Source organism: Eleutherodactylus coqui, chromosome 1, assembly GCF_035609145.1.
Source record: "Eleutherodactylus coqui strain aEleCoq1 chromosome 1, aEleCoq1.hap1, whole genome shotgun sequence".
Lineage (NCBI taxonomy): Eukaryota > Metazoa > Chordata > Amphibia > Anura > Eleutherodactylidae > Eleutherodactylus > Eleutherodactylus coqui.
In genome coordinates, this window is record NC_089837.1 from 370125676 (window position 1) to 370149524 (window position 23849).

Genomic DNA, 23849 nt, shown 5'->3' on the forward strand with positions numbered 1-23849 from the left:
AAAAATAATTACACCTACCGGTAGTTTGATTTTGCAGAACCCTCGACAGCATCTCTTATTCTCTCTCTACCTCTTGTTTCTGGCTTCTCTGGAAGTTCTGCTCTTCTCAGTAGGTGTGGCAGGAAAACTATTATGATCCTGTAGATTAACTTAATGGGGGAGCTCTCTTTGTAAACTGGTGTGCCTTTGCATACCAAGTTAGTACGGTAGTAGTCAAAAATTATTACATAAGGAGGCGCTCTGCTTTTTTATTTTTTTTTTGCCCTCCGATGTGTTTAAGCACTGATGGGACTGCCAGCTAGACTCCTAACCCCAGAATGAGCAGACGTTTGAATGGATGACAAGTTATACAGAAAAGTTTTTTCTAACAAAATTACACCTGTACCTGCTCTGCTCCTCCTGTCCTATAACCTGCTGGCCGCAGATGGAATTGCATTTTCAATGTGACGAGTTTCCTTTTTACATTAGAGAGGACTTGTTGGAGAGCAAAACCTCCAAGTGAGGTGAAAGATTCGGGTTCACCGATCCCTATGTGCAGCGCATTTGTTCTCTGTTCAATTTAAAAGAAAAAGATGACTTGACCCTATAGCACAACACTTCTGACTCCTAGACTTGGCTAAGATTTTGTTCTGGCCTTCCAGTAGAGACTTCTGTTGTAGGAACTTTACAGTAATCTAAACCTCTGGTGGGAAACAAAAAGCCAAATGTCACCTTTTATTAAAAAAATAAATAAATCCAGACCCCTTTGATCAATGTGTTTTAAAGGTGACTCTGCTGGGGACACCACAGCCAGCTAAGTATTTCCCCTGCAGTATGACAATAGGCATCCTGTAACACAAGTGGTCTAGACCAGGGCCCCCTCTCTATGATCATATGCCGTAATAGAGCATATGAACAGGGCTTGTGTTCTTGGCACAACCCATTTAAGTGTGCTTGGTTTAAGTTTTTAACCCCTTAATGAAGCAGCCTTTTTTTTCCATTTTTGTCCCCCCCCCCTCTTAAAAAAATCATAACTCCTTTATTTATTAATCAACGTCACTGTATGAGGGCCTGGTTTTTGCGGGACGAGCTGTAGTTTTCAATGGTCCTATTTAAAGTACCATGTAGTGTACTGAAAAACTTTAAAAAATTGGAGTAAAATGAAAAAAAAAAAGAGATTCCGCCATCTTTTAGTGCGTCGTCTTTCTACGGCGCACAAGCTGCAACAAAAACGACACAATAACTTTATTCTATGGGTCAGTACCATTGCTACGATACCGGACTTGTATAGTTTTTTATTTTTTTTATTTTTACTATACTACTTTTTTTTTTTTTCTCAAAGACATTTCATTTTTTTCAATTATTTTCTGTGGTCATCTTGTGTGCACAATAGCTTTTTTATTTTTCCGTTGACTTAGTTCAGCGAGGCTCATTTTTTGCCGGATGTCCTGTAGTTTACGTTAGTACTAATTTAGAATACATACGACTTTTTTATCGCTTTTACTGCGTTTTTTCTGGGAGCCAGGGTGACTGAAAAAGGGCATTTCTGGCGTTCTTTATTTATTTATTTTTTTCGGGCGACGTTCACCGTGCGGGGTAAATAATGCACTACTTTGATAGATCGGACTTTTATGGACGTGGCGATACCAGATATGTATCTTTTATTTAGACTTTTTAATTATATGTATATGGCAAAGGGAGGGTGATTTAAACTTTTATTACTTTTTTTTTTTGCTATAGCATTAGCATTATGTCATACTGCATTCTGACAGGCAGCCTATCAAGTCACCCCACGGGGATGGCTTGATATGCAGTCTCTCAAGGCAGCCCTGGGGCCTTTCAGTAGGCCCCCAGCAGCCATGACACCTGCACGGCTCCCCCGATCTCACCGCTATTGCTCGCGGGTGTCAGCTGTAGTAAACAGCTGACACCCGCGCTGTATGCAGAGAGGTTGCCCCGCAACCTCTCTGCATACATATCCTGACGCTCCAGGATGTAAATGTACGTCCTGGAGCAGGAAGGGGTTAATTTTCTTTTGTAACTGGGAAACGGCTCTCAATCTTTATACATTTATATAGTGCGGCTGAGAACACACTGGAAATCTGCATTCAAAAAGCACATGGGGTTTACAGCAGTTTTGCGATGTAGTTATTGGCTGTGTGGTGTTTGCAGGTCTAACATCTTCATTTTGCATGTTTCACCTGTTTAAAAGGGAAAAACCACCACTACTATCAGCATTGCCATACCGCAGTGGTTCATGGTAACATGGTGTGGTTTTCAGCTGCAGTTTGTGAACATGTATTCCTTGGTTAATCGTCGTTCATATTTTCCTATCAATTGTTGCAGATTATAGATTGCGTCTCTACGCGTTGCTGACCTCAACAATTTATGTAACCTGCCCTTAAACACATTAAGTGAACAGCTGAATGTCTAATAAGCATCACTAAGTTAATGATTGACTTAGTTTCCTGCCAGATGAAAAGAGCTAGTGTTAGGCATCCTGACGGGTAACTGCGCAAATGAAGAGCCATAACTTCTCCATTGCAGAAATTTACTCGCTGTGCTGCGTCTGGGGACACGGTGTTTATGGTGAGAAGTCAAAGCATGATTATAATCCGGTCTCTTATCTTCTCTTAAGGTGCTTTTAGACAGAACAATTGGCATTCAAACCAGCAAAAGTGAACAATAATCGCTCAGTTTAAAATATGCTGCGTATTTGCATAACCAAAAATAGTTTACGGCCACTCTAGCGTGGTTTTATGTGCGCAAATACACTGTGTATTTGCGCCTACCAATTTACATCAATGGACTATTGCGATGCATAACACGCAGCAAAATAGGTCATGCCACGTATATATTCCCACATGTTTGCACATCACATGAAAAAATATGTTCATGTTAATGAACCCGTTGAAATCCATGAATTCCATTCACTGCCTTTACGTGCACCAAATTTGGACACTTAATACGTTGCACAGATATGCCCATGTGAACAAGCCCTTAACATATAATTTACAGGCTGATTGTAGCCCTTAGTGAAAATAAGTTTGACACCCCTGGTCTAGATCATGTAAACTTGTAGGCTGTCGAAGTTGGTGTTCCAGCTGGTTCCATACATGTTCTAATAGCGATAAATCTGAGGATTGGGCAGACCACAACAATGTTGTGGAGACATTCCTGTGACCCCCTTTGTGTGCGGCCGAGCATTATCCTGCTGGAAGGTGCCTCCTGGAAGCTGCCATGAGGAACACATGTGGCTGCAGGATGTCCTGAACATATTACTGAGCTGTCATTGTCCCTCGTACCACTGCTAGGGGTGATCGACTGTCATATGTAATGGCCCCCAGACCATCATACCAGCAGTGGGAGCAGTGTGCTGCTCCACAGCAAAAGCAGGATTCAGGAGATCACCCCGAGGTCTCCAGACACGAACACGACCAGCGTCAGTGCCCAAACCAAACCTGGATCCGTTGCTGAAAACAACATGGTTCTACTACGTAACAATCCAGTTTCATTGTTCACCACACCACTGCGTGGATAATCCTCTCTACTGGTGATCTGTCGGGGGCGTCATGAGTTGTCGCCTTGTGTGCCCTCACACATCCACTGGTTCCAACACCACCTACTTAACAGTCTGCTCAGAATGGGCTGGGTGGTCGGAGGTACATTGGTATGACCATCCAGCTTCTTGCATTATAATAATGCGCCCCTCTCAAACTGTTAACTGGGTAAAAAACTCTTTGAAATAAAACTCTATTGAGAAAAGAGTATTAAGCCCCATTTACCCTGGATGATTATCGCTCAAATTTTGCTCAAACGATGTCCTTTTGAGCTATAATCGTGTGTAAATGCTACCATTGCTCTTCGGCCGAACAATGATTTTATGTTGAGGCCGGGCAGCTGATAGGAGGGACAGCACGCTGTGATTCTCCGCAGAAGCGCTAATAACATTGTTTTCAGCTGCAGTGCCACAGCAGAGCAAAAGGTCTGTATGCAGATAACAGACCGCCTGCTGTTATCTGCATACAGCGAAGTGAGCCTCATTTACATACAAATGAAGCTAATAAGCTACTAATTGGTATTCGTGCCTATTAGCAGCTTATGCACAATGATCGCTCAAACTGTCACTCAAACTATCTTTTAAAGAAATTTTGAGAGCTCATCTTTGCGTGTAAATGGGGCTTTGGGCTAAACATTAACATGTATGCCATTGCAGTGCATGTTCTCCCTTGCGAGTTTACCTTTGGAAAGAGTACAAGGTGTGTGTATATTTTCTTGTGTTTTTTTTCCTCCCTAGTGCCAGGCTCACACAGGTGGACAGGAGCGGTTTCCAGCTGTGATCCCGGCCAGCGACCCCGCATACCTGGGGGTTTTGTATTGCAGAGGACTGGCCGCTCGCCATGCGCAGTAGTTTTTTTCCCCTCAATTTATGTATTTTCCACGCCACCGCTGAGCGATGATGTGGGTATCCACAGCCCATATGCAATGTTAATTGCGTATGGGCTGCAGGTTCGGTGGCCTTGATTGACTGACTTCAATGGAGACTGTCCGCAGCAAAATAGAGCATGCTGCGGGTTTTTTTTCCCCCTTTGCTCACGTGTGAGCCAAGCCTAACACATGGAAAACATTCACATTTCTACATACTTCCATATTCTGAATACTATATCTAGGTACAGAGAGTGGGAAGAATGGCTGTGCAAAATTTGCAGGTTAATGCAAAATTGTGTGATTTGCCCACAAGATGGCAGTGTGGGACAATTCATACAAATAGTTGATAGAAAAGCTATAACGCAGGTTATGTATACTGTGGGGTTTCCCAGCACTACTGCAGTATCCGATGATTGAACCAAACCACAAAACAGGCGCCTTCAAGCATAAGGGGGTGGAGCTTCCTGAAGTGCCTTAGATATGTGTATGTGCTCTTTCCACCTCCGGACTGATTTCCATGTGGGATCACACCCAAAAGATTCATCCTAACATTGTGTATGCACAGAAGCTCTGCATTCACTAACCTCCTCTCATCGCTTCCTATTCTGGCACCCCCTTTCACTGGCAACATTGTCTATTTAAAACACCTGTCTGGACAGTCATGCAGCCTGCATCTGAGAAGTACTACAAAAACAAGAATGCCAATACACACACTGTGTCCTTGTGTGCTGTTAGTAACAGCTGATAACCCGGAGGAGCAAGAGGGGTTTTTAACCCTTTCTACCTTCTCCTTCCCAGACTGCACAGCACTCATTGAGCACTGTGTGCTAGAAAGTGAAAGAGGAAGAGTGTCTTCCACTACGGGAACCGAGGGGTCATGTGACCGCCGGGGTTCCCTGCTACAGCAGAGCTGGAGGGTCATACTAGACCCTGACCAGCTCTGCCAGTGACTGTCACTACAGGGGTTGCTTTCCCCTGTAACTGAGGCTCCTATGGACGCCCCAGCTACAGTGGGAGAATGTCCCCCAGAGGTCTTATATGACGTCATGGGGGACATAGATAGTAAAAAACAGGATTACATACACAAATAAAACCAAATTACAGAATACAACAACATTATATACATAGGAAAGAAAATAACACAAAGCCGACGCCAACCAAAACCGTCGCCGTATGCTCCCTGTAAACCAAAACCATACATATTGGATATCAAAATGTCAAAAACATATAGGAACCCGTTCCAATCCTTTATTTTAGTATAAATATACTAAATTTAAAAAAATGTTTAAAAAAATCTAATTTTTTTTTAGCATTTTACCCCCAATAAAACTAAAAAACAGTCAGTGAAAAAGATATTTTAAAAAAATCGTCCTATATGTCACGGGAAGAAAAACTGCAAAAATAATTTTGGTAGCTAAAGGAAACAAATTAGGGCAGTAAAACCGCCACATGGGTAAAATCCCTAAAAAAAAATGTCTGGTCCTTAAGGTACAAAACAGCCTGGTCCTTAAGGGGTTAAACCTCTGTCACAGCAGGCACCAGCCTCAGCTAGAACTCAAACTCACCCCAACCGTGACAGCGCACCGCACAGCGACCTGACTACCTCGGCAGCAGCACGGCCATCACACAGAGCCCGCTGCAGAAGAGAAAAAATTGCACAGTGCCGCTGGCCCCTAGACAATAAGAGGGCTGATCTGAGGGTTGGGTGGCATTTATTCAAAGATGCCAGCCCCCAAGTTTTAGCCTGCATGGGAGGTGGTGGACCTGCTTGGCAAAGTGTGAGGTGTCTTTGGAATCCGGACGATCAAAGCAAGACATGAAAAGGAATGTGCAGAGGATATTCAAATTGGGGGGCCTCCCTAAGCCTGCTGAACAGCAGGCACTACAGTCGGCTGCCTGCCCCTAACTCTGAGCCTGGAGACATTGCTCCATTTGACCCACAACTCGCATCCTTACATTTGCACACAATATCGAGCGGTATATTATTTTATTGGGCCTGTTGCTAAATTAACTCTTTTTTTTGTGTGTGGGGCTCGGCTATTATTTACTATACATTGCAAGTGGGATTTGTAAGAACATATATTTTTACAATATATTGACCATTTTTTTCCCTTTAGAACACTAGGCCTCACTTATAAAAGCTGTCTAAGAGGGGAAAAAATGTTTGCCCATACTATAGCAACCAACCAGAGCCTCCTATTGGTCTTGTTTGTTTTATTGCTTACATGTCAGTTTTCCTCATTGAACTCAACAGTCATTGTTTAGCTACATATTTGATTATTATGGTAGTCAGTTTTGTATTTAAAAAGAAAAAAAAAAGTAATTCTAACGTTTTATCCCAGGTCATTCAAATTGTCAGATAGCCCTCCTTCTCACTTATATAAAGAGGTTTTTTTTTGTTTTTTTTTTAAATGTAGAAATTTGCTGTGGTACATAATAATTGGTGAGATTAGCACTCGTCTACCAGGCCTTGACACAGGCAGATTCAGACACTACTAGAGGATAAACTATCATTCGTCCCTATAGAGCTGGCATTGTGCAGTTTTACATCTCCGTGTTTGGCTGCATTCAGACGAACGTACAGTATATCGGCTCTGTTTTCACGCCGAGCCGATATACGTCGTCCCCATGTGCAGGGGGGGAGGGGGGGAGGATGGAAGAGCCAGGAGCAGGAACTGAGCTCCCGCCCCCTCTCTGCCTTCTCTCCGCCCCTCTGCACTATTTGCAATGGGAAGAGGTGGGCCGGGGGCGGGGCTAAGTGCCAAGAATTAGCCCCACCTCACATCTCCCCATTGCAAATAGTGCAGAGGGGCGGAGAGGAGGCAAAGAGGGGGTGGGAGCTCAGTTCCTGCTCCTGGCTCTTCCATCCCTTCCCCCCTGCACACGAGGACACCGTATATCGGCTCGGCGTGAAAACAGAGCCGATATACGTTCGTGGGAATGCACCCTTTATAAGGGGAGATGTACAGCTGACCAACAAGCATTTTTATGCTTCAGCAAATGAGCTAATCAGCTGATAAATTAGCACATGCTCCTATGTCAGCTGACCGTTTGCACTTTTACATGGCTCGGTTGGGCAAAATGTTCACACAACCCTTCTTGCCCAATTATGAAGCCATGTAAAAATCCCTTAGGTTTCAGTATGTTTTCGTGTTATTCATTATGTGTCTTTATTTAAGCAGAGCCGTGCCCCGATATCTGCCAAGCTGGTGGCAAACATGCTGTCTGTTGCTGGAGCGGACCACATTATCACCATGGATCTGCATGCCTCTCAGATACAGGTAATCCAGTGTGTAATTTGAATTAGCTCTGTTTTCCTCGTGATGCAGGTTATTACATAGGTTTTATTACCCCAGAATAAGAGCTTGTAAGTTGTTTGGTTCTGTCGCTCAGTTAGTGACTTTCATCTACAGGGAAAATCTAGTAGGTAGAAAATGTAGAACATTTATAACTGTAGACTTAAAGGGGTTTTCCAGTTTTTACTTTTAAATGTACTCACTTATAGAATGGGGAAATGGTACAGTATTCTAATATACATGTATTTGATATTCTACTCACATGTCTTATCAGTGCAATAGACCCTGCTTGCACAGTAGAATGGTCTAGTCCCTGGCCCAGTTAGCCATGTAACACACGTTGTCTCCGGGCAAGTATTTTGCACGAAGGTTACATGACATTCATGGGTTATAGAAATAACTGTGAAATACTCTCTTGTGGTTATTGCATCAACTTCTTCGCTGTGTATTCAAAGTGCTAATGACCACTTGTCTGTATTGTGCAGTGTGAGTTACATGCAGAGCCTGACAGCACCTGTGATGACACCATCATGTAATCAGTTACTGGCTCTTAGCTCTGCCCCATAATCACATGATGGTGATGTCATCACAGGTCCTTTATACTCCTTGTGCAATGAATGAGGGATTATGGGAGGACTACCCCCCCCCCCCCCAAACCCCTGCGGCCTCAGTTGCTATGGATGCAACAGTACTCAGCCTGGCAGTTTGTAGCTGGTTGTGAGACTGCTGCACACCTGTGTGGAGACTCCAATAAATGACACCTCACAAATGTCCACATACATAGCTGGCAGTGCATATTGACCAACAACATTGAAGCATAGTCCTTCCCCACTATCTTCACATCTCCTGAACGTGATATCATGTCATCTCCAGTGCTAATGCCGCCAACACCAGTCCAGCCTTCATCAAATCATCAACCGTTGTCTAGTGTTGAAACAAACCATTCCTGTTGTGCAAACATGTCACCACAGAGGGTTCAACGCCGCCATGAAGCTAATGCAGCTCACATAATACAGCAACAAGTCACAATTTCACCTCAGCCACCAGCTGAAGTTCGTAAAACACATGTAGCTCATATGCGAAAGCAATGAGCAAACATGTCTCCTCAGCAAGCTGCTGAAGTTTGTAAATCGAGTGCAGCTCATATGCGAAAGCAACGTAGCAGAGCTCGCTGTGTGTGACATGCATGTAGCAGAGCTGCGTGGCACATTGCGCCACCAGAAACACTGGTACTATAATTTCCTAATAACTCCTAGTGTATTGTATAACCACTTCCTGTCTGTAGGTGGTGATGCCATGTTAATAAAGTTAGCAAGTTGAAAAAAGGAAAAACAAACAGCATGAGATGCTGCAAGTAGTAACATTGTGTGAGTTCTGCACCTCAATCTACTAGTCACCTATTACATATCTGATTATTAGTTGAGTACCAGGTGTCGCGTGACCTGTTTGGTGGGTGACACAACTGATGACGTTCAATCAATTCAATTAGCCCGTGGGATGCATTATTATGGTCTGACTGATCCATGGACTATACCAACCTGTTGTGCAGACAGGGGCTGCTGTACTGCTATAAAGGTATTTCAGTAGAATTCCGAAGGGTCATTTCAATAAAACACCCCCTTTTTGCCATCACTGCACCCCTTAGTTGATTGTCTGGACGACTTGCGTATATTGTACTCGCTTCCATGCAGTGCAGCCCTGTTTGACACATATCCAACATTATTTGTGAGTTTTAGATTTTATCCATGCTTTCTCCCCCTGTGTTCTACCAGCAACCCCATGATGTTTCACCACAACATAACATGACTAGCTAGAGTCAGTACAATCTCTGCCTGCTGGAAGGACAGTGTGCGATTACCATTATCCTCTATATTCACCTAATGATCATAACTAGACAACTATATAGTCAGGGAGGATAAAGTGTCATCTCCCCCATTAGAACTGTGTGACAGGAGCTGTCTAATCATATCAGCATTAAGGTGATATGAGTTTTACTTTCACCTTTTGAAGATCCTGTGTGGAACAGTGCATGTAATTTCACCATAAAGCAAGTCTGAAATGGTAATTGAGAGAACACAAAGACAAGTAATTCCCAACAGAAGAGAAGAACTTCGGACATTTTCAATAACTAAACAAGGAAGAAGCAGCTGACTAAATTTACCAGAGTGGCCTTTAAATCCACAAATCTATTGGAAAACTCTGATTTCCCGTTCTATAAATGTGAAAAATGTAAACCCCATAACCCCTATGTAGTCCCAAGCCTGCTCTTGTGCGTGGTCACGCCAGATAGCAGATGGTTACATAGCTAAAACAGACAAAGTTGTCAGGGACATTGAGCATCCTGCAGCGTGGCCGTCCCTGCCAGCAAGCAGAAGTGAAAGGAGCATGTGACCAGTCATGTAGAGAACATCTTACGCAAGAATGCTGGTATCTTCCTAGTGAATGTTAGAACATGAAAAGCTGTAAAATCCTTTGTGATGCTTCATGGTAAAAACTAAGTGATTTTGGTCAAAGTAACCTTTCATAGTCTTAGACTCGTGCTCACCTAAACACTTTGGATTTCCATTCTTCAGAGTTCAGGTCTTTGGGTTAAACGAACAGTAATATTTATGACTTACAGCTTGTGTATAATCGATAGAAAAATGTGAATTGCTTTGTAAAGCATTGCATTACTGAACGTATACTTCATACCATCTGGTGGAAAGATGTCATTTCCTAATAAATAAATGAATGACCAGAGCAAGCTACGCGCGAACACTGGGAAAATGTTCTATTTTACAGAAAACAAAGCGGGCCGTAACCTGGGACTAAAACTGCAATGTCCGTAGTGGTCTGTGTGCCCTTCAGTACTTAAAGGGGTTGTCCCGCGAAAGCAAGTGGGGTTATACACTTCTGTATGACCATATTAATGCACTTTGTAATATACATCGTGCATTAAATATTGGCCATACAGAAGTTATATACTTACCCCCTCCGGTGTTGGCGTCCATGGCGCCGACCAAAGCCTTCCATTTTACCTGGATTAGACGCGCTTGTGCAGTCTGCCATCTTCTGTCCAGCTCCGGCGTGCTTGCGCCGCAGAGGTCTTCTGCGCATGCGCAGTAGACCTGTGCGGCGCGAGCACGCCGGAGCGGTCCCTTCAGCGGGACAGAAGAAGCAGACTGAGCAAGCGCGTCTAATCCAGGCAGAAGAAGGCTTTGGTCGGCGCCATGGACACCAACACCGGAGGGGGTAAGTATATAACTTCTGTATGGCTCATATTTAATGCACGATGTACATTACAAAGTGCATTAATATGGTCATACAGAAGTGTATAACCCCACTTGCTTTCGCGGGATAACCCCTTTAAGTGAGCAGGTAAGCAATGGCAGAGTCAATGACCAGATAGGCATAGCACTGCATTGGTTACTCTTGGCAAGTAGGGAAGGTGGGGCAGAATATATTAGGGTGATGCACTCCCACTAATTACCATGGTAGTGTGCACACACAGTATGCTGCCAGCGGTCTGGCTGCATGGTCAGTGCTGACTATTGGGGATGACTCTGCTGGGTGCGGAGCCGGGTAAGTGTAAGAAATACCTCCCCGGTCTTCAGGAAACCTGCCATATGACCACCATAACTTAGTTTATGGTGCTTATACCCGGTGACACCTTCCCTTTAATGTTAAAGGTTAACAGTTATGTTTTATTGTGCAGTTACTTATTCATGTGGGGCTGAATAATGTAATTTAGTAATTCAAAGACTATTTACATTTTTGTAATGGGTCAGTGTGGCCAGCAGGATCAGGGGGCATCTTGGAAAAGCCATACAGCTGCGCTCCTGCAGCTTTTCTGTTCATGATAAGCTTTCTTAATGATGTTAATTATTTTAATTTTTTAGGGTTTCTTCGACATACCTGTAGATAACCTGTATGCTGAGCCTGCAGTACTCCAGTGGGTTAAAGAGAACATCCCTGAATGGAAGAACTCCATCATTGTCTCTCCTGATGCCGGTGGTGCCAAAAGGTACTATGATCATAGCATTAAAGAATTTACTGTTCTTAGGAGAATGCATTTAAAGCAATAGAGGGGGACAGCAGGCTAAAACATAAAACTATTACCTTCTGAGTAAAACACAATTTAGAATTGCTTCTTTGTTGCTCAGCTTTCTTCTGTTACCTTGGCGCTCCACAGCCCTCTAGACACCAGACCGCCAGTTTCCTTTTCTTACATTGTCTTCATATTCCTTACCAAAGCGCATATCTAGTGGCTTCTTATCCGCTCAGTTACACAGTGAAATAAGTGCATTTATATTTTTGTGTTTTAAGCAGATTGTCTATCGGTTTGCAGGGTCACTTCAATCGCTGACAGACTTAATGTTGAATTTGCGCTAATCCACAAAGAACGAAAGAAAGCCAATGAAGTGGACAGGATGGTCTTAGTTGGGGATGTAAAAGATCGGATTGCTATTCTAGTGGATGATATGGCTGACACATGTGGCACTATATGCCATGCTGCTGACAAGTGAGTGCATTAGAAATCATTTTACAATGCAGAATGGAAGTAAAACTCACTATGATTAACCCCTTAGTGACCAAGCTTTTTTTTTTCTAGTTTCACTTTTTTCCTTCCCCTTTTAAAAAATCGTAACTCCTTTATTTATCCATTGATCTAACTGTATAAGGGCTTGTTTTTTGCTGAACGATTTTTCAATGGTACTATTTAATGTGCAGAAGAACTTAAAAAAAAATTTAAGTAGAGGGAAATGGGGGGAAAAAATGACATTCCGCCATTGTTCGGTGTGTCTTATTTCTACAAAAACTGCAAAAAAAGACATCAGTTTATTCTGTGTCAGTACGATTACTACCATACCAAATATTTTTTTTATTTTTGCTGTATTTTCTTTTTAATTATTTTCTGTCTCCATCTCTGCGCACAATAACTTTTTTTTTTTTTTCCGTTGACATAGTTGTGCGAAGGCTCATTTTGAGCGGTACGTCCTGTAGTTTCCATGGTAATGGTACCATTTTTAAACACAAATGACTTTTGTTTGCTTCTTATTATATTTTTTTTCTTGGAGATGGTGACCAAAATGTGCATTTTTAGCGTTCTTTATTTTTAATTTTTTTTCTGACGTTCACCGTGCGCAAAAAATAATGCATTACTTTGATAAATTGGACTTTTACGGGTGCAGTTATACCAAATATACATTTTTCTTATTTAATTTTTTTATTCTAAATCTGGCAAAAGGGTTTTTTTTTGTTTTTTTACTTGTTACTTTTTTTTTTTAATAATTGGTAAAACTTTATTCTTTTTATATTTTATTTTAGTCGTGCTAGGGGACCATAACATACGATGCTTCAAGTGTTCCTGCAGTATGATATAATGCCACAGCATTAGATCATACTATAATCTGACAGGCAGTATCAGACCACCCCACGAGGATGGCTAGATAGGCATACTGCCAAGACAGCCCTGGGGCCTTTCGCAAGGCCTCTGGCTGCCATGACACCCGCACGACTCCCTGTGATCTCATCGCGTGGGGGCCATATGGGACCGCCGAACATTGTTCAGGTGTTTTTAAATGCCTGTTAACCCTTTCGGCTGCACAGCCTGTCAGGCCTCTTGCCCGTGGGGCATCAGCTGTAAGAGACAGCCAACACCCATGATGTATGGAAGGAGGTCACTAATGGGCTAATGGTGCCAGCCATTCAGAGGTAAAAAGTTTATTCTTATCCCTGAGTTTACAAAAAGCAGCACAATTCAAGACGTTGTGTAAACTAACAGCTGTGAAATAGTTTTATTTGTGTAGCCTGATGACATAATTCTAATGCCACCTAAAGTGAAGCTTTAAGGGGTTGTCCTGTCTGTGTATTCCTTGTACCTTGCCGGGTGTTATGGAAACCTCCAAGGCAAAAGCGTTATGCGGTTTCCGTAACTCCAATTGAAGTGATGGAATAAAGTACCCTGGTTAATCTCCGAGACGAGTGCTGGAGTACACTTGCGTTTTCACTTTCAAGCAGCTGCTTCGGGCTGTCGGGGGGCTTCTCCACTGCACGCTTTGTGTGCTTCTGGAATTCTGGTAAATCTGAAATGAATTCTCCTAGTTTACCATCTCTTTAGTATCACCCAATACATAGCAAAACTCTTGGTTATGGAGATTGCATGGCTTTGTGCCAGTTTTACTTGCATCTGGCTGCAGTATTTAAATATTAATGAGGTGTTAACATATTTCTGCCTATAGTGAATGGCATTATACCATACATTTTATTGTATATAGGGGCAGATTTACTATCGAAAATATACGTTTTCTGGCATTAATTGTGCCAGAAAACTGTCTTACGTAGTCTGTGCCACATTTATTTTGTTTTTAGAAACTTTTGGACACTTTTTACATCTTGTCCAAAGAAGGAGTGTGGCCTAAGTATGGCATTGTGCAGCACGTTTTGCTGCATTTTTTTTTGTTGTCATAAAATAAGCCAATTAATTGGTAGGATAACATTATACTAGACTGTCTAAAGATACCCCAGTTCATTTAGAGGAGTCACTATGATAAATGTGGGGAATTTAAAGACTGTCTTGTCCACGTTTGCACATTCTAACTAGTAGTGTTACTAAGTCTGTATTGTGTTTTTCTTGTTTTTTTTTGTTTTGTTTTTTCTTTTGTGGAGGTAAAAAAATAAAATTGATTTCCAAAAATCTTCCTTTGACAATGTATTTAGTCAAGTCTCCCTACTTGAGAAGCTATATAACATAGCTGTGTTCTTTGCTTTTAAAAGGTTACTTTCTGCTGGTGCCACAAAAGTTTATGCAATTTTAACTCATGGCATCTTCTCTGGACCCGCGATTTCTCGGATCAATAATGCAGCGTTTGAAGCTGTAGTCGTAACCAACACAATCCCACAAGAAGACAAGATGAAGCACTGCCCAAAAATCCAGGTACCGTAACCAGCGCATTATTTTATAGTGGTTGTCAGAGGAACTAATCTTGCACAAATCCAGTGTTATGGACACCTTCATGGCGTCACATAATAGAGCTCTCTCTCCCTTCCTGGGGTCAGGGACATCCTTGCAAGGGGGCAGCCTGACTGGCTCTTTTCAGTAGTTAAGATAGCCCCCTACTCTCTACATCAGCCAAGACTGAAAAGGGCACTGGCGTAGTGGCTGAAATAGGTCAGCCAGTCCCCTTGCAAGTATGGCACCAACACTGGGTAAGGGACGAAAGAGCTAGATCACATGCCCTGATGTCTGAACCGGGCTGGCAATGGAGTTGCTAGTACCACTGGACCTGGACTGGATTTGGGCAAGTATACTTCCTTGGATAACCCCCTTTTTAGATTTGTGAGGCCAAAAAATGCAGCGTTGATCTTCCTCACCAGAGTTGTGGGCAGTGTGGGTTTGCCAATTGCAGAAGTAGTGTGCTTCTGTAGAGAAATAACTTGAGGATTAATTTTCTTTTGACTATCTTATGGTAGCAAACAGAAGTACAACTGGATTTATGGATTCTGGGAACCGTGAGTGTCAGTTTCCTTGCTTAAAAAACAGACAGATTAGTTTTCTTAAAATCATGTGGTCTCTAATAAAGGGTGGGCCACGGAAAAGTAGGTCAGCACCACACACTTATAAAAGCTGTCTAATGCTTCATGTCCACGGGGCAAATTCATTTTCAAAATCTGCGCAGGTCTCCCACGCATGTGATACGCGCCCATAGGGAATCATTGGGCACCCGCAGGTAATCAAATACCTGCAGATGTAATTTTTTCTCGGCGTGAAAAACACCCGCAGCATGCTCCATTTTCTGTGGTATTCCCATACGGACGGCTTCCACGGTTTTCATTCAAGCCAATGGAAGCCATCCGATCTGTGACACAGCCAGCAGGAGTTTTAAGCACGGCTGGAAACCGCTGCGGGCTTCTCCTGGAATCATGCCCATGGACATAAGGTCTAAAAGAAAATGTCTTTATTGCCCATAGCAACCAATCACAGTGCAGACTTCCTTTTTACCTTAGTGGTATAAGAGCTGCACTGTGATTGGTTGCTATGGGTAACAGACAGATTTTCTTTTAGATGGCTTTCACAAGAGTGTGGTGCTGGGCTACTTATCTGTATATTTAAAAGCGAAGAGGTCCTGATGCAGGGATAGTAACCTCATAGCCCATGATTTCCACATGCTAAAAGGTTTTACATATCAGTGTCTGGGCAGGATACGGGTCACCAGCTGCCTAAATGGTGAATGGGTGTTTATGTCCTGTGGTTAACACAGTTGAGGTGTAGAGGAGCGTGCGGGCTGAGGTGGGAGAGCTACAGTACTCTGGGAAGAGAGGGGTTCTTTTACATCATCATGAACACTTGATTAAAGGGGTTGTCCCGCGGCAGCAAGTGGGTCTATACACTTCTGTATGGCCATATTAATGCACTTTGTAATATACATTGTGCATTAATTATGAGCCATACAGAAGTTATAAAAAGTTTTTTACTTACCTGCTCCGTTGCTGGCGTCCTCGTCTCCATGGTGCCGACTAATTTTCGCCCTCCGATGGCCAAATTAGCCGCGCTTGCGCAGTCCAGGTCTTCTCCTGTTCTCTATGGGGCTCCGTGTAGCTCCGCCCCGTCACGTGCCGATTCCAGCCAATCAGGAGGCTGGAATCGGCAGTGGACCGCACAGAAGAGCTGCGGTCCATGGAGGCAGAGGATCCCGGCGGCCATCTTCACAGGTAAGTATAGAAGTCACCGGAGCGCGGGGATTAAGGTAAGCGCTCCGGTGAGCTTTCTGTACGTCCCTGCATCGGGGTTGTCTCGCGCCGAACGGGGGGGGGGGTTGAAAAAAAAAAAAACCCGTTTCGGCGCGGGACAACCCCTTTAATTCCCACAAATGCTGTAGAAGCCGTACTGCCATGAAATGGTCTTGCCAGATTGGAATCGGGAAGGAATTTTTTTCCCTTAAAGGCTCAGTCAGATGAGTGTGGTTTACACACTGCTACAGCAACCAATAGGTTGTTATGGAAGCGCTCACACGGACCCTTTTTAAAAGCGCAGGATCTGCGCTTCTAAAAAAGAAGAAAAAAAGCGAGTGCCGACTTGCCTGTCAGCTCTCTGGTGCGCACTCCTATGGGAGCCCTGTAAGTATGCAGTCTGCACCACGGATGTGTGACCAGGCTACTCCACAGAGCTAGAAGCAGCCCGGTCACGCGATCTTTTCCTGCATGTCAGTACCGTAGTTCACACGTTGCTTAGCAGCATGTACACCACGCTCATCTGACCAAGCCCTGAATGTGAAAAATTGGCATCTACCTCATGGCAGTATTTTTTTGCCTTCCTCTGGATCAACATGGGAGGGGGGGGGGGGGGTTGGAGGCTGAACTGGATAGACAGATGTCTTTTTTCGGTCTTACATTCTATGATACAATGACATGAACTTTACTACTACTTTCTTTCTTCTTTTAGGTCATTGACATATCCATGATTTTAGCGGAGGCGATTAGAAGGACTCATAATGGTGAATCTGTGTCATACCTCTTCAGCCATGTCCCGTTATAAAACCTGTGTTACCTGCATGCAACATTCCTCTTCTAAATTTTATAAGCAGATTTAACCAAAAGCCAGATAATAAAATGCCTGTTAGCATTTTAAAGAAACTGTACCTTTCTCCCCATCGTTGGAAGTGTGCGGCTTAGCAAGAAGATAGTAGTATTTTGAATGCTTTCTCCCTATTGCAGTGCTGCAAGCAGCCGCTGGGTTCATACTGGTCATACATTTTGTTCTCTATTTAATAAAATCTTTGTGGATGTTTTGGATACATTTATGGCTGTGTACTTGCACAAGATGATTTTCCGGTGAATATTACCGGCTAGTTTTGACACTTTGAATGTTACCTTTTCCAGTGAAAAGCTTTGGGGAATTAAGGGGGTTTGGGAACAGTAGGGAAATATTATAGGGCAATAAATCCTATTTTGTACTGTATACAGTTCATATTAGCAGATATCTAGTCATTAGGTTGTCTTTACAAGTCTGTGGGGTCGTTTCATAGTAGAGGATTCCTGTTTTAAGTTTTCAGTGCTAAATAATAATCAAACGGACAACAAAACCAATCGGTTTGTGGAGAGATCTAGAATGAGGTTTTACTTACTTGTGCTCTGAAGCTTTGTTTTTAGGGGGAAGTCACCGTTTTAGATGGGCTGTTTTACGGCTTGGGCTGCACGGCTTTAATGTATTCCTGTGTGGGAAAATTGCAAGAAACCTTGTGAGCATTAAAGACAATCTGGCCATATAATGGTAAAAATCATGTCCATTATGACAGTGGAGCCTTATGTCTTGCCCCCATCATCACTTACACCATCATGTATCAGATCTCCTCTCTTTTCAGCCACCCAGAGAGAAAGTATTAAGGCAGGTAGGAGCACAGCTTTCTCCATTATAGCTTTAGAAGAACTGCAAAATGTTCGGCTGTTCCCATAATCGCCATAAACTAGAATGGAGATGGATACGCTTATGTATAACCACCTCCACATCTCCTCTCTTCCCATTTGGTCCTTAGATTAAAAATGGTGGCAAACGGCAAAGGCTGCCGTTTCCACATTTGGCAGCGTATTATTAAAAATATTGTGACGAAACGTCTCTGGGAATTCCATGAGGCGGAGATCTACATCAATTGCTACAATAGACTGACAATAAGGCCTTGTTTACATGTGCGCTGTTCGCGTGCATTAGAGGCGCGCACAGGAGGCAAATCTATAGGAGCCAGTGGGTTCCTACAGAAGCATTCACATGAAAGAATGTTAGGCGTGCTAAATTCGCACACCTAACAAAGATAGGACATGCGACTGCGGGTCGCATCTAAGCTCCATGGTGCGCACAAAGGTAGGACCTGACCTATCTTCATGTCTGCTTTCCATAAACTCCTATGGGTGCTGGAAAGCATGCACCACGCACCTTTGGATCGTGTGAACTGGATACTTCAAGTTGCTGCAATTAACCCGTTCATGCGATCTGTAGAGCCGTATAGCTGCCATCTTTTTACACGGCTATACTGCCTGCCCACAGCGCTCATGTAAACGAACTCTAAGAGGAGTGAATGGGGGTACAGCTGCCAGTGTGCAGAAACCCTAAGGTGCAACATGTTAGAGGAGTGGAGCACATGTAGGATAAGATCCCTTTTTAAGCTCGCCTAATTTACCCCAATTTTAACTTTTTCCATTTTTTTTTATGGCATCAGCCTTTTAGCTTTAGCAAAGGTGACATGTAAATTCCACATATTACACACCATCTTATTTTATTTTATTTCCTAATGCTGTTACAATTTTTATATTATATTAACCATTTACATCAGATCTATTGTAGGTGGGATGCCCAGCTTTTTGGTTTTATATATATCGGTGTTCATCAAATACATTAGGGCAGCGCAGTTCCTGCAAGGATTACCAAAAGTGATATCTGTGACCAAGTAGGCAAAATAGTGCTTTTTAAGTTAACGGCATGATAGCCCATCAGAGATTCGACCTATTCCATGTTTGCTGTGTAATATTGCCGGTCGGTAGGGATGGAGGATGTGATCATTAGATGGCTTCCATTAGTTCCCAGTGTATATCACTACTGTTTACTGCTTGGTTACTAGGCGTTTTTGAAATACAGGCACACAAAAAGTTTTTCTTATTGCCTTTTCTGCTGACTTTGCTCATTTAAGAAAAGCTGTTTCTTCCTCAAACCAGATGCTTTTTTCCCCATTAAAGTGGCAATTTGCTAATAATGCTGTGTATTGACAACGCATCTGACATGAGATGGCAGAATCCTCCTGGAAGTGAGCTCTAATCTCCATCGCTCATTCGGCAGACTATGTATTGTACCAAAGCGCAATCAAGTCAGAGCTGCACAATGCATCACCTCTGGTTTTCTTTTAATGTTTGTAGTTTTGTTTTTGTTGTTTTTTTTCCAGTTCCGAATATTTTTGCTTAAACAGCAATAAATTTCAAGTTGTATGAGAACAAATTTATCTTTGTGGGGGTGTTTTATTACATCTTACTGTGATGTCAAGTAGCCATTTCATCTTGACAATAGTTAATGTTACTCATAACGATGCTGCTAAATACATAAAGGGGTTTTCAGGGACTCAAATCTTATTGAACTATCCTTAGGTTAGGTTATCAATATCTCATTGTTGGAGTCCGTTCCTTAGGACCTCCATTGATCAGCCGTTTGAATAAAATGCAATGCTCAGGTGAGTGCTGTGGCCTCTTCAAAGGCTATTCACGTCCTATTCATTAGTCGTGTAATGCAAGAGCAGCTCAGCCCCATTCAACTGATTGAGCTGCTATACTACATACAGCCACTATGAAACGTACAGCACTGTGGCTGACATATAGGGAACCATCTGTTGTGCTCATCAATGTTGGAGTCCCAGAAAATCAATATATCTTGGACATCATAATGAGCTGTGCAAACATTTTATAGACACAAACCTCTCTTTAGCCCCATAAGCTCACGTGGCAGATTTTGTGACTTTTTTTTGTTTTTCCAAATGAAAAACCATTCTACACACCAGAACGGTATGGTTTCTGCAGCACACACGGATCTTTTACAAATCACATTCAGATGAACGGGACAGTTGCATAGCTTTCTGCCTTGGATTTGTACCGCTGATTACATGACCGATCCATCCGATGTGGAAAATACCACATAAACATGCTTTCAGTCCAATATTTGTATTCCAATTCTTCATACCGTTGTATTCACACCCAAGCAAGACACAGAGCAGTAATTGCCAGCTGCCTAAATACACAGGGTACTGGTGAAGACACTATGGATTTACTCTGTAGACTAGAACAAATTAATTAGAATATACGTACAGGGGTGAATTTATAATTGGCCGTGCACCAGAATTATGGCAGAAAAAAAGCATGCCTTTTTGGCACAAAGATTTTTTTTTCCACTTTTATGCTGCACATACTACTTTTCTGAAGCTGGTGGGGGGTGTTCTCCAGGAGCCTTGCAAATTTACTATAATTTACACTAGGACATGCTGCATTAGTGGATGAAGGATCTACTTCACTGATCTGATCTAACTCCTTTAAAACATAACTTTTACTAATGAAAATTTAAAAACCTAAGGCTTCAATAACCTAAATTACTTATCTAGTATGACGGGCACCTTAGTGGCTTTGGTTTTAACAACCCTAGATTAGATGATATTGTAGTCGACGCACAAAAACCAATGCGTTGGTCAATTAATTGAATGCATGGTCCTTGATGGACCTATGACCAACTGCATAGAACAAAGTAGAGTTTCTATCAGGAGGATTGGTGTTGAGAAATAGTATCAATGTACCCCCGATCTACTGGAGAACAGATAAATGGTGACCGCCTACCCGTGTCCAAAACAACAATTAATATTGGTATTCGAGTGAGACCAGGATGTTTGCCAAGTCTAGATCAAATGCCAATTACAAGGTATTGGGCCAGATTAATTCAATAAAAGAATACTAGAACATGTTTGGCTCTAGGTTAGTCCATATAAGGACAAGAATGCGAGCCAGGTCTAGATAAATATCAGTTCCAGATATTTCCCACATTTAATCCAGATAGATATGGTCCAGAAGGAAAAGTTCTTATATGGCTCAAAGTGTCTCTGTCGCATAAGCGACTCATTAGGATCCTTTCTAATAGTGAACCAAGTGAATACCTGATCTTGTAGATATCAACCCAATGAACCCTAGGGATATCCTAGTAATTATTCAAGGAAGTGGGGACAATACCTCATGGTGCTAGGAAAAGACGTTCTGCTACTAAAGCAAAATGTAATGTGTAGATTTGCATAGAAATTAATTATGCCCCCAAATCAGCTCGATCAGCATCAGACTAGGTATTGCTACAAAACCCACGTTTATACCCGAGAAAAATCCGTAATGAGAGCAAACTGCACAATAACGGGTGTATAGACGGCTAGGTATGCTGCTAACGTTGCCAACTACCAGCTAAAATAAAGGCTTTGTTGGTAAGAGAACCAAAAATAATCTGAGAAACCTAGCAAAATGCAGTTTATTGTCCTGGCTTTAATCCTGCGCCGTATTTTTTTCTATCAGACGGGATTAATGCCCTCTGTTCCTGCAATCAAGCAGGAGCAGGTTGGGTTTTCAGCTGTTAATCACAGCTGAGAACCCAGAGGAGAAGCATTTTTTTAATGAGTGCTATGTACTAAAAAGTGGAAATGTTTCTTCGACTACATGACGTCCAGTTACCCCTGTTACAGGAGAGCTGCAGGGTCCTAGAAGACCCTGATCAGCTCTGCCGGTGACTATTGTCCCTACACCAGGATGGTTTCCCTTGTAACTGGGGTTCCTATGGATGCCCCAGCTACAGTGGGAAAGTGTGTAATTAAAAAAAAAAAACGACCATGTCAATGACTCCCAGAGGTCTTTTATGACTTCATGGGGGATATAGATGGTAAGAAAAATTACAGAATAAAATAAAAATATATACATAAATAAAATGACGCAATCAATGCAGCGCTTGATGAATAAATACGATGGCTCTGATTAGTTCAGGAACTGTCATGGGAGCTGTTGAGAGCAGCGGGAGGGAACTGGACCGAGCCTGCTAGGTAGGAATAATAAGACCTAGCGCCTCTTTTGGGGCAAAAAATATTATAATACAAGGTCTTACTTTTGGGTAAACTCTATAGATACTTAGCAATTTCTAAGTTTGCCACTATGATACAAGCAATCTTTTGGGCACGCGTCATCAGAAGGTCAACGTGATTATTGTAGCCCATCCTTGTAATTTGCCGCGATGATATGAGAGCATGCACGATAGTTTTGATATGTGTCAGTCACCTAACACCGCCAAAGGCCTCATGTTCATGGGCATAATTCATTTAGCCATTCCGCGGGTGCGATCCGCAGATCAATTTGCCCATAAGGAATCATTGAGCATCCGCAGTTAATTAAAAACCTGTGGATGTCATTTTTCCCAGCATGCGGATTGCGCAGCACGCCTACACCATGCAGAAGAAAGAAGATCTAGCCGCAAAGGAGAAGACCCTCAGGCAGCCGGACAGATAAGAAAATATCCTTTAGGTCTCATGGCTGCGGGCACGGGCGGAAACCGCTATGGGATTTCACACTTTGAAACTGAATGCCCGTGGACATAACTGAGGCCTAACTGAAACCTACTACTAAGAGGTTCTGCTCCTTTTACTGATCATTTATCAATGCGTCTAGAAATAACCCTCCATCACCTTCTATGTTTTTGTTTATTTTTCTGGCCTTTGTTTTTTGTTGTGTTCATATAGGCTGGTGGTACTTTTTGCCCTCCTTATTTTAGATTTTACTTTAATAAAGGTAATATTTTAGAATGATTTGTGTTGGTATTAAGTGTATCCGAGTTCTTATTTTTTTGTTTGTTTAGTTCGTACAGATTTTTTTTAAAGATATAAATATGCCATTCTAGCAATTAGAACGGAAATATTGCTGCAATTCAGGCTTAGGAATGTTTTGAAATGCCCAAGGCACATGCAATATAGAGAACTGACTTTGCTTCACTGAACTTTCATTTGCTGGTGAAATGAAACTTAGTACTTCTGTACACTTCCAGCAGCATTAGATTCTGATAAGACCATAGACTGTAGCACATGTTCCCGTGGCTCTTTTTGTTAAATGTATCTGTTGAGCTGCAGAGTGTCAACATATATTTATGATGTGCAGTTTTGATATTAAAACAACCATAAACTATCACTTTATTAAACTCTAAAGTGCAATAAATCTAATTATGCATTAAAAAGGGTCCAACAGTGCAATGTTAGCCACTAAGAAGAAAATGACTCTTCTGTAAAGCCTTATGCACACAACTGCCAGAGGGATGCTGTGTGCTGCCATAACGCTTTATGTGCACAGCCCTGCTATAGACCTATGGAGCTTTTGTGGTGCAGCTCACCTCTGCCATATCTGGTACACTGCAGTCCTTCTGTATGTAAAATGTGTCAGAAAATCCCCTGCCAAGTTTCACTGCTGAATGTTCATGGTTTTATCAGAAGCTTTCCAGGCAGACTTTGTATACATGCAATATAATTTACTTTACCTTGTCTGTTTCTTGTACGCCTCACTTTTGCCTTTAGGTTGATGATGCAGTAAGTGATTCTATGAAGAGTTCTGCTGCCTGCTTTAAACAAACTGCAGTGAAGC

General features: G+C 42.4%; 1 protein-coding gene across 2 annotated transcripts in view; it reads left to right on the plus strand.

The window, feature by feature from the left end:
- Nucleotides 1-17482, plus strand: part of PRPS2 (phosphoribosyl pyrophosphate synthetase 2) — a 48393-nt gene extending 30911 nt beyond the window's left edge. The window contains exons 3-7 of one of the 2 annotated variants that reach the window (XM_066578029.1): nt 7587-7688; nt 11582-11706; nt 12031-12204; nt 14460-14619; nt 17125-17482. In XM_066578029.1, coding sequence (XP_066434126.1) covers nt 7587-7688; nt 11582-11706; nt 12031-12204; nt 14460-14619; nt 17125-17217 — 654 coding nt within the window. In that variant the 3' untranslated portion in view covers nt 17218-17482. The remainder of the gene's footprint in view (nt 1-7586; nt 7689-11581; nt 11707-12030; nt 12205-14459; nt 14620-17124) is intronic. The other variant, XM_066578030.1, reaches the window with a different exon arrangement.
- The last annotated feature ends 6367 nt before the right edge of the window (nt 17483-23849 follow it).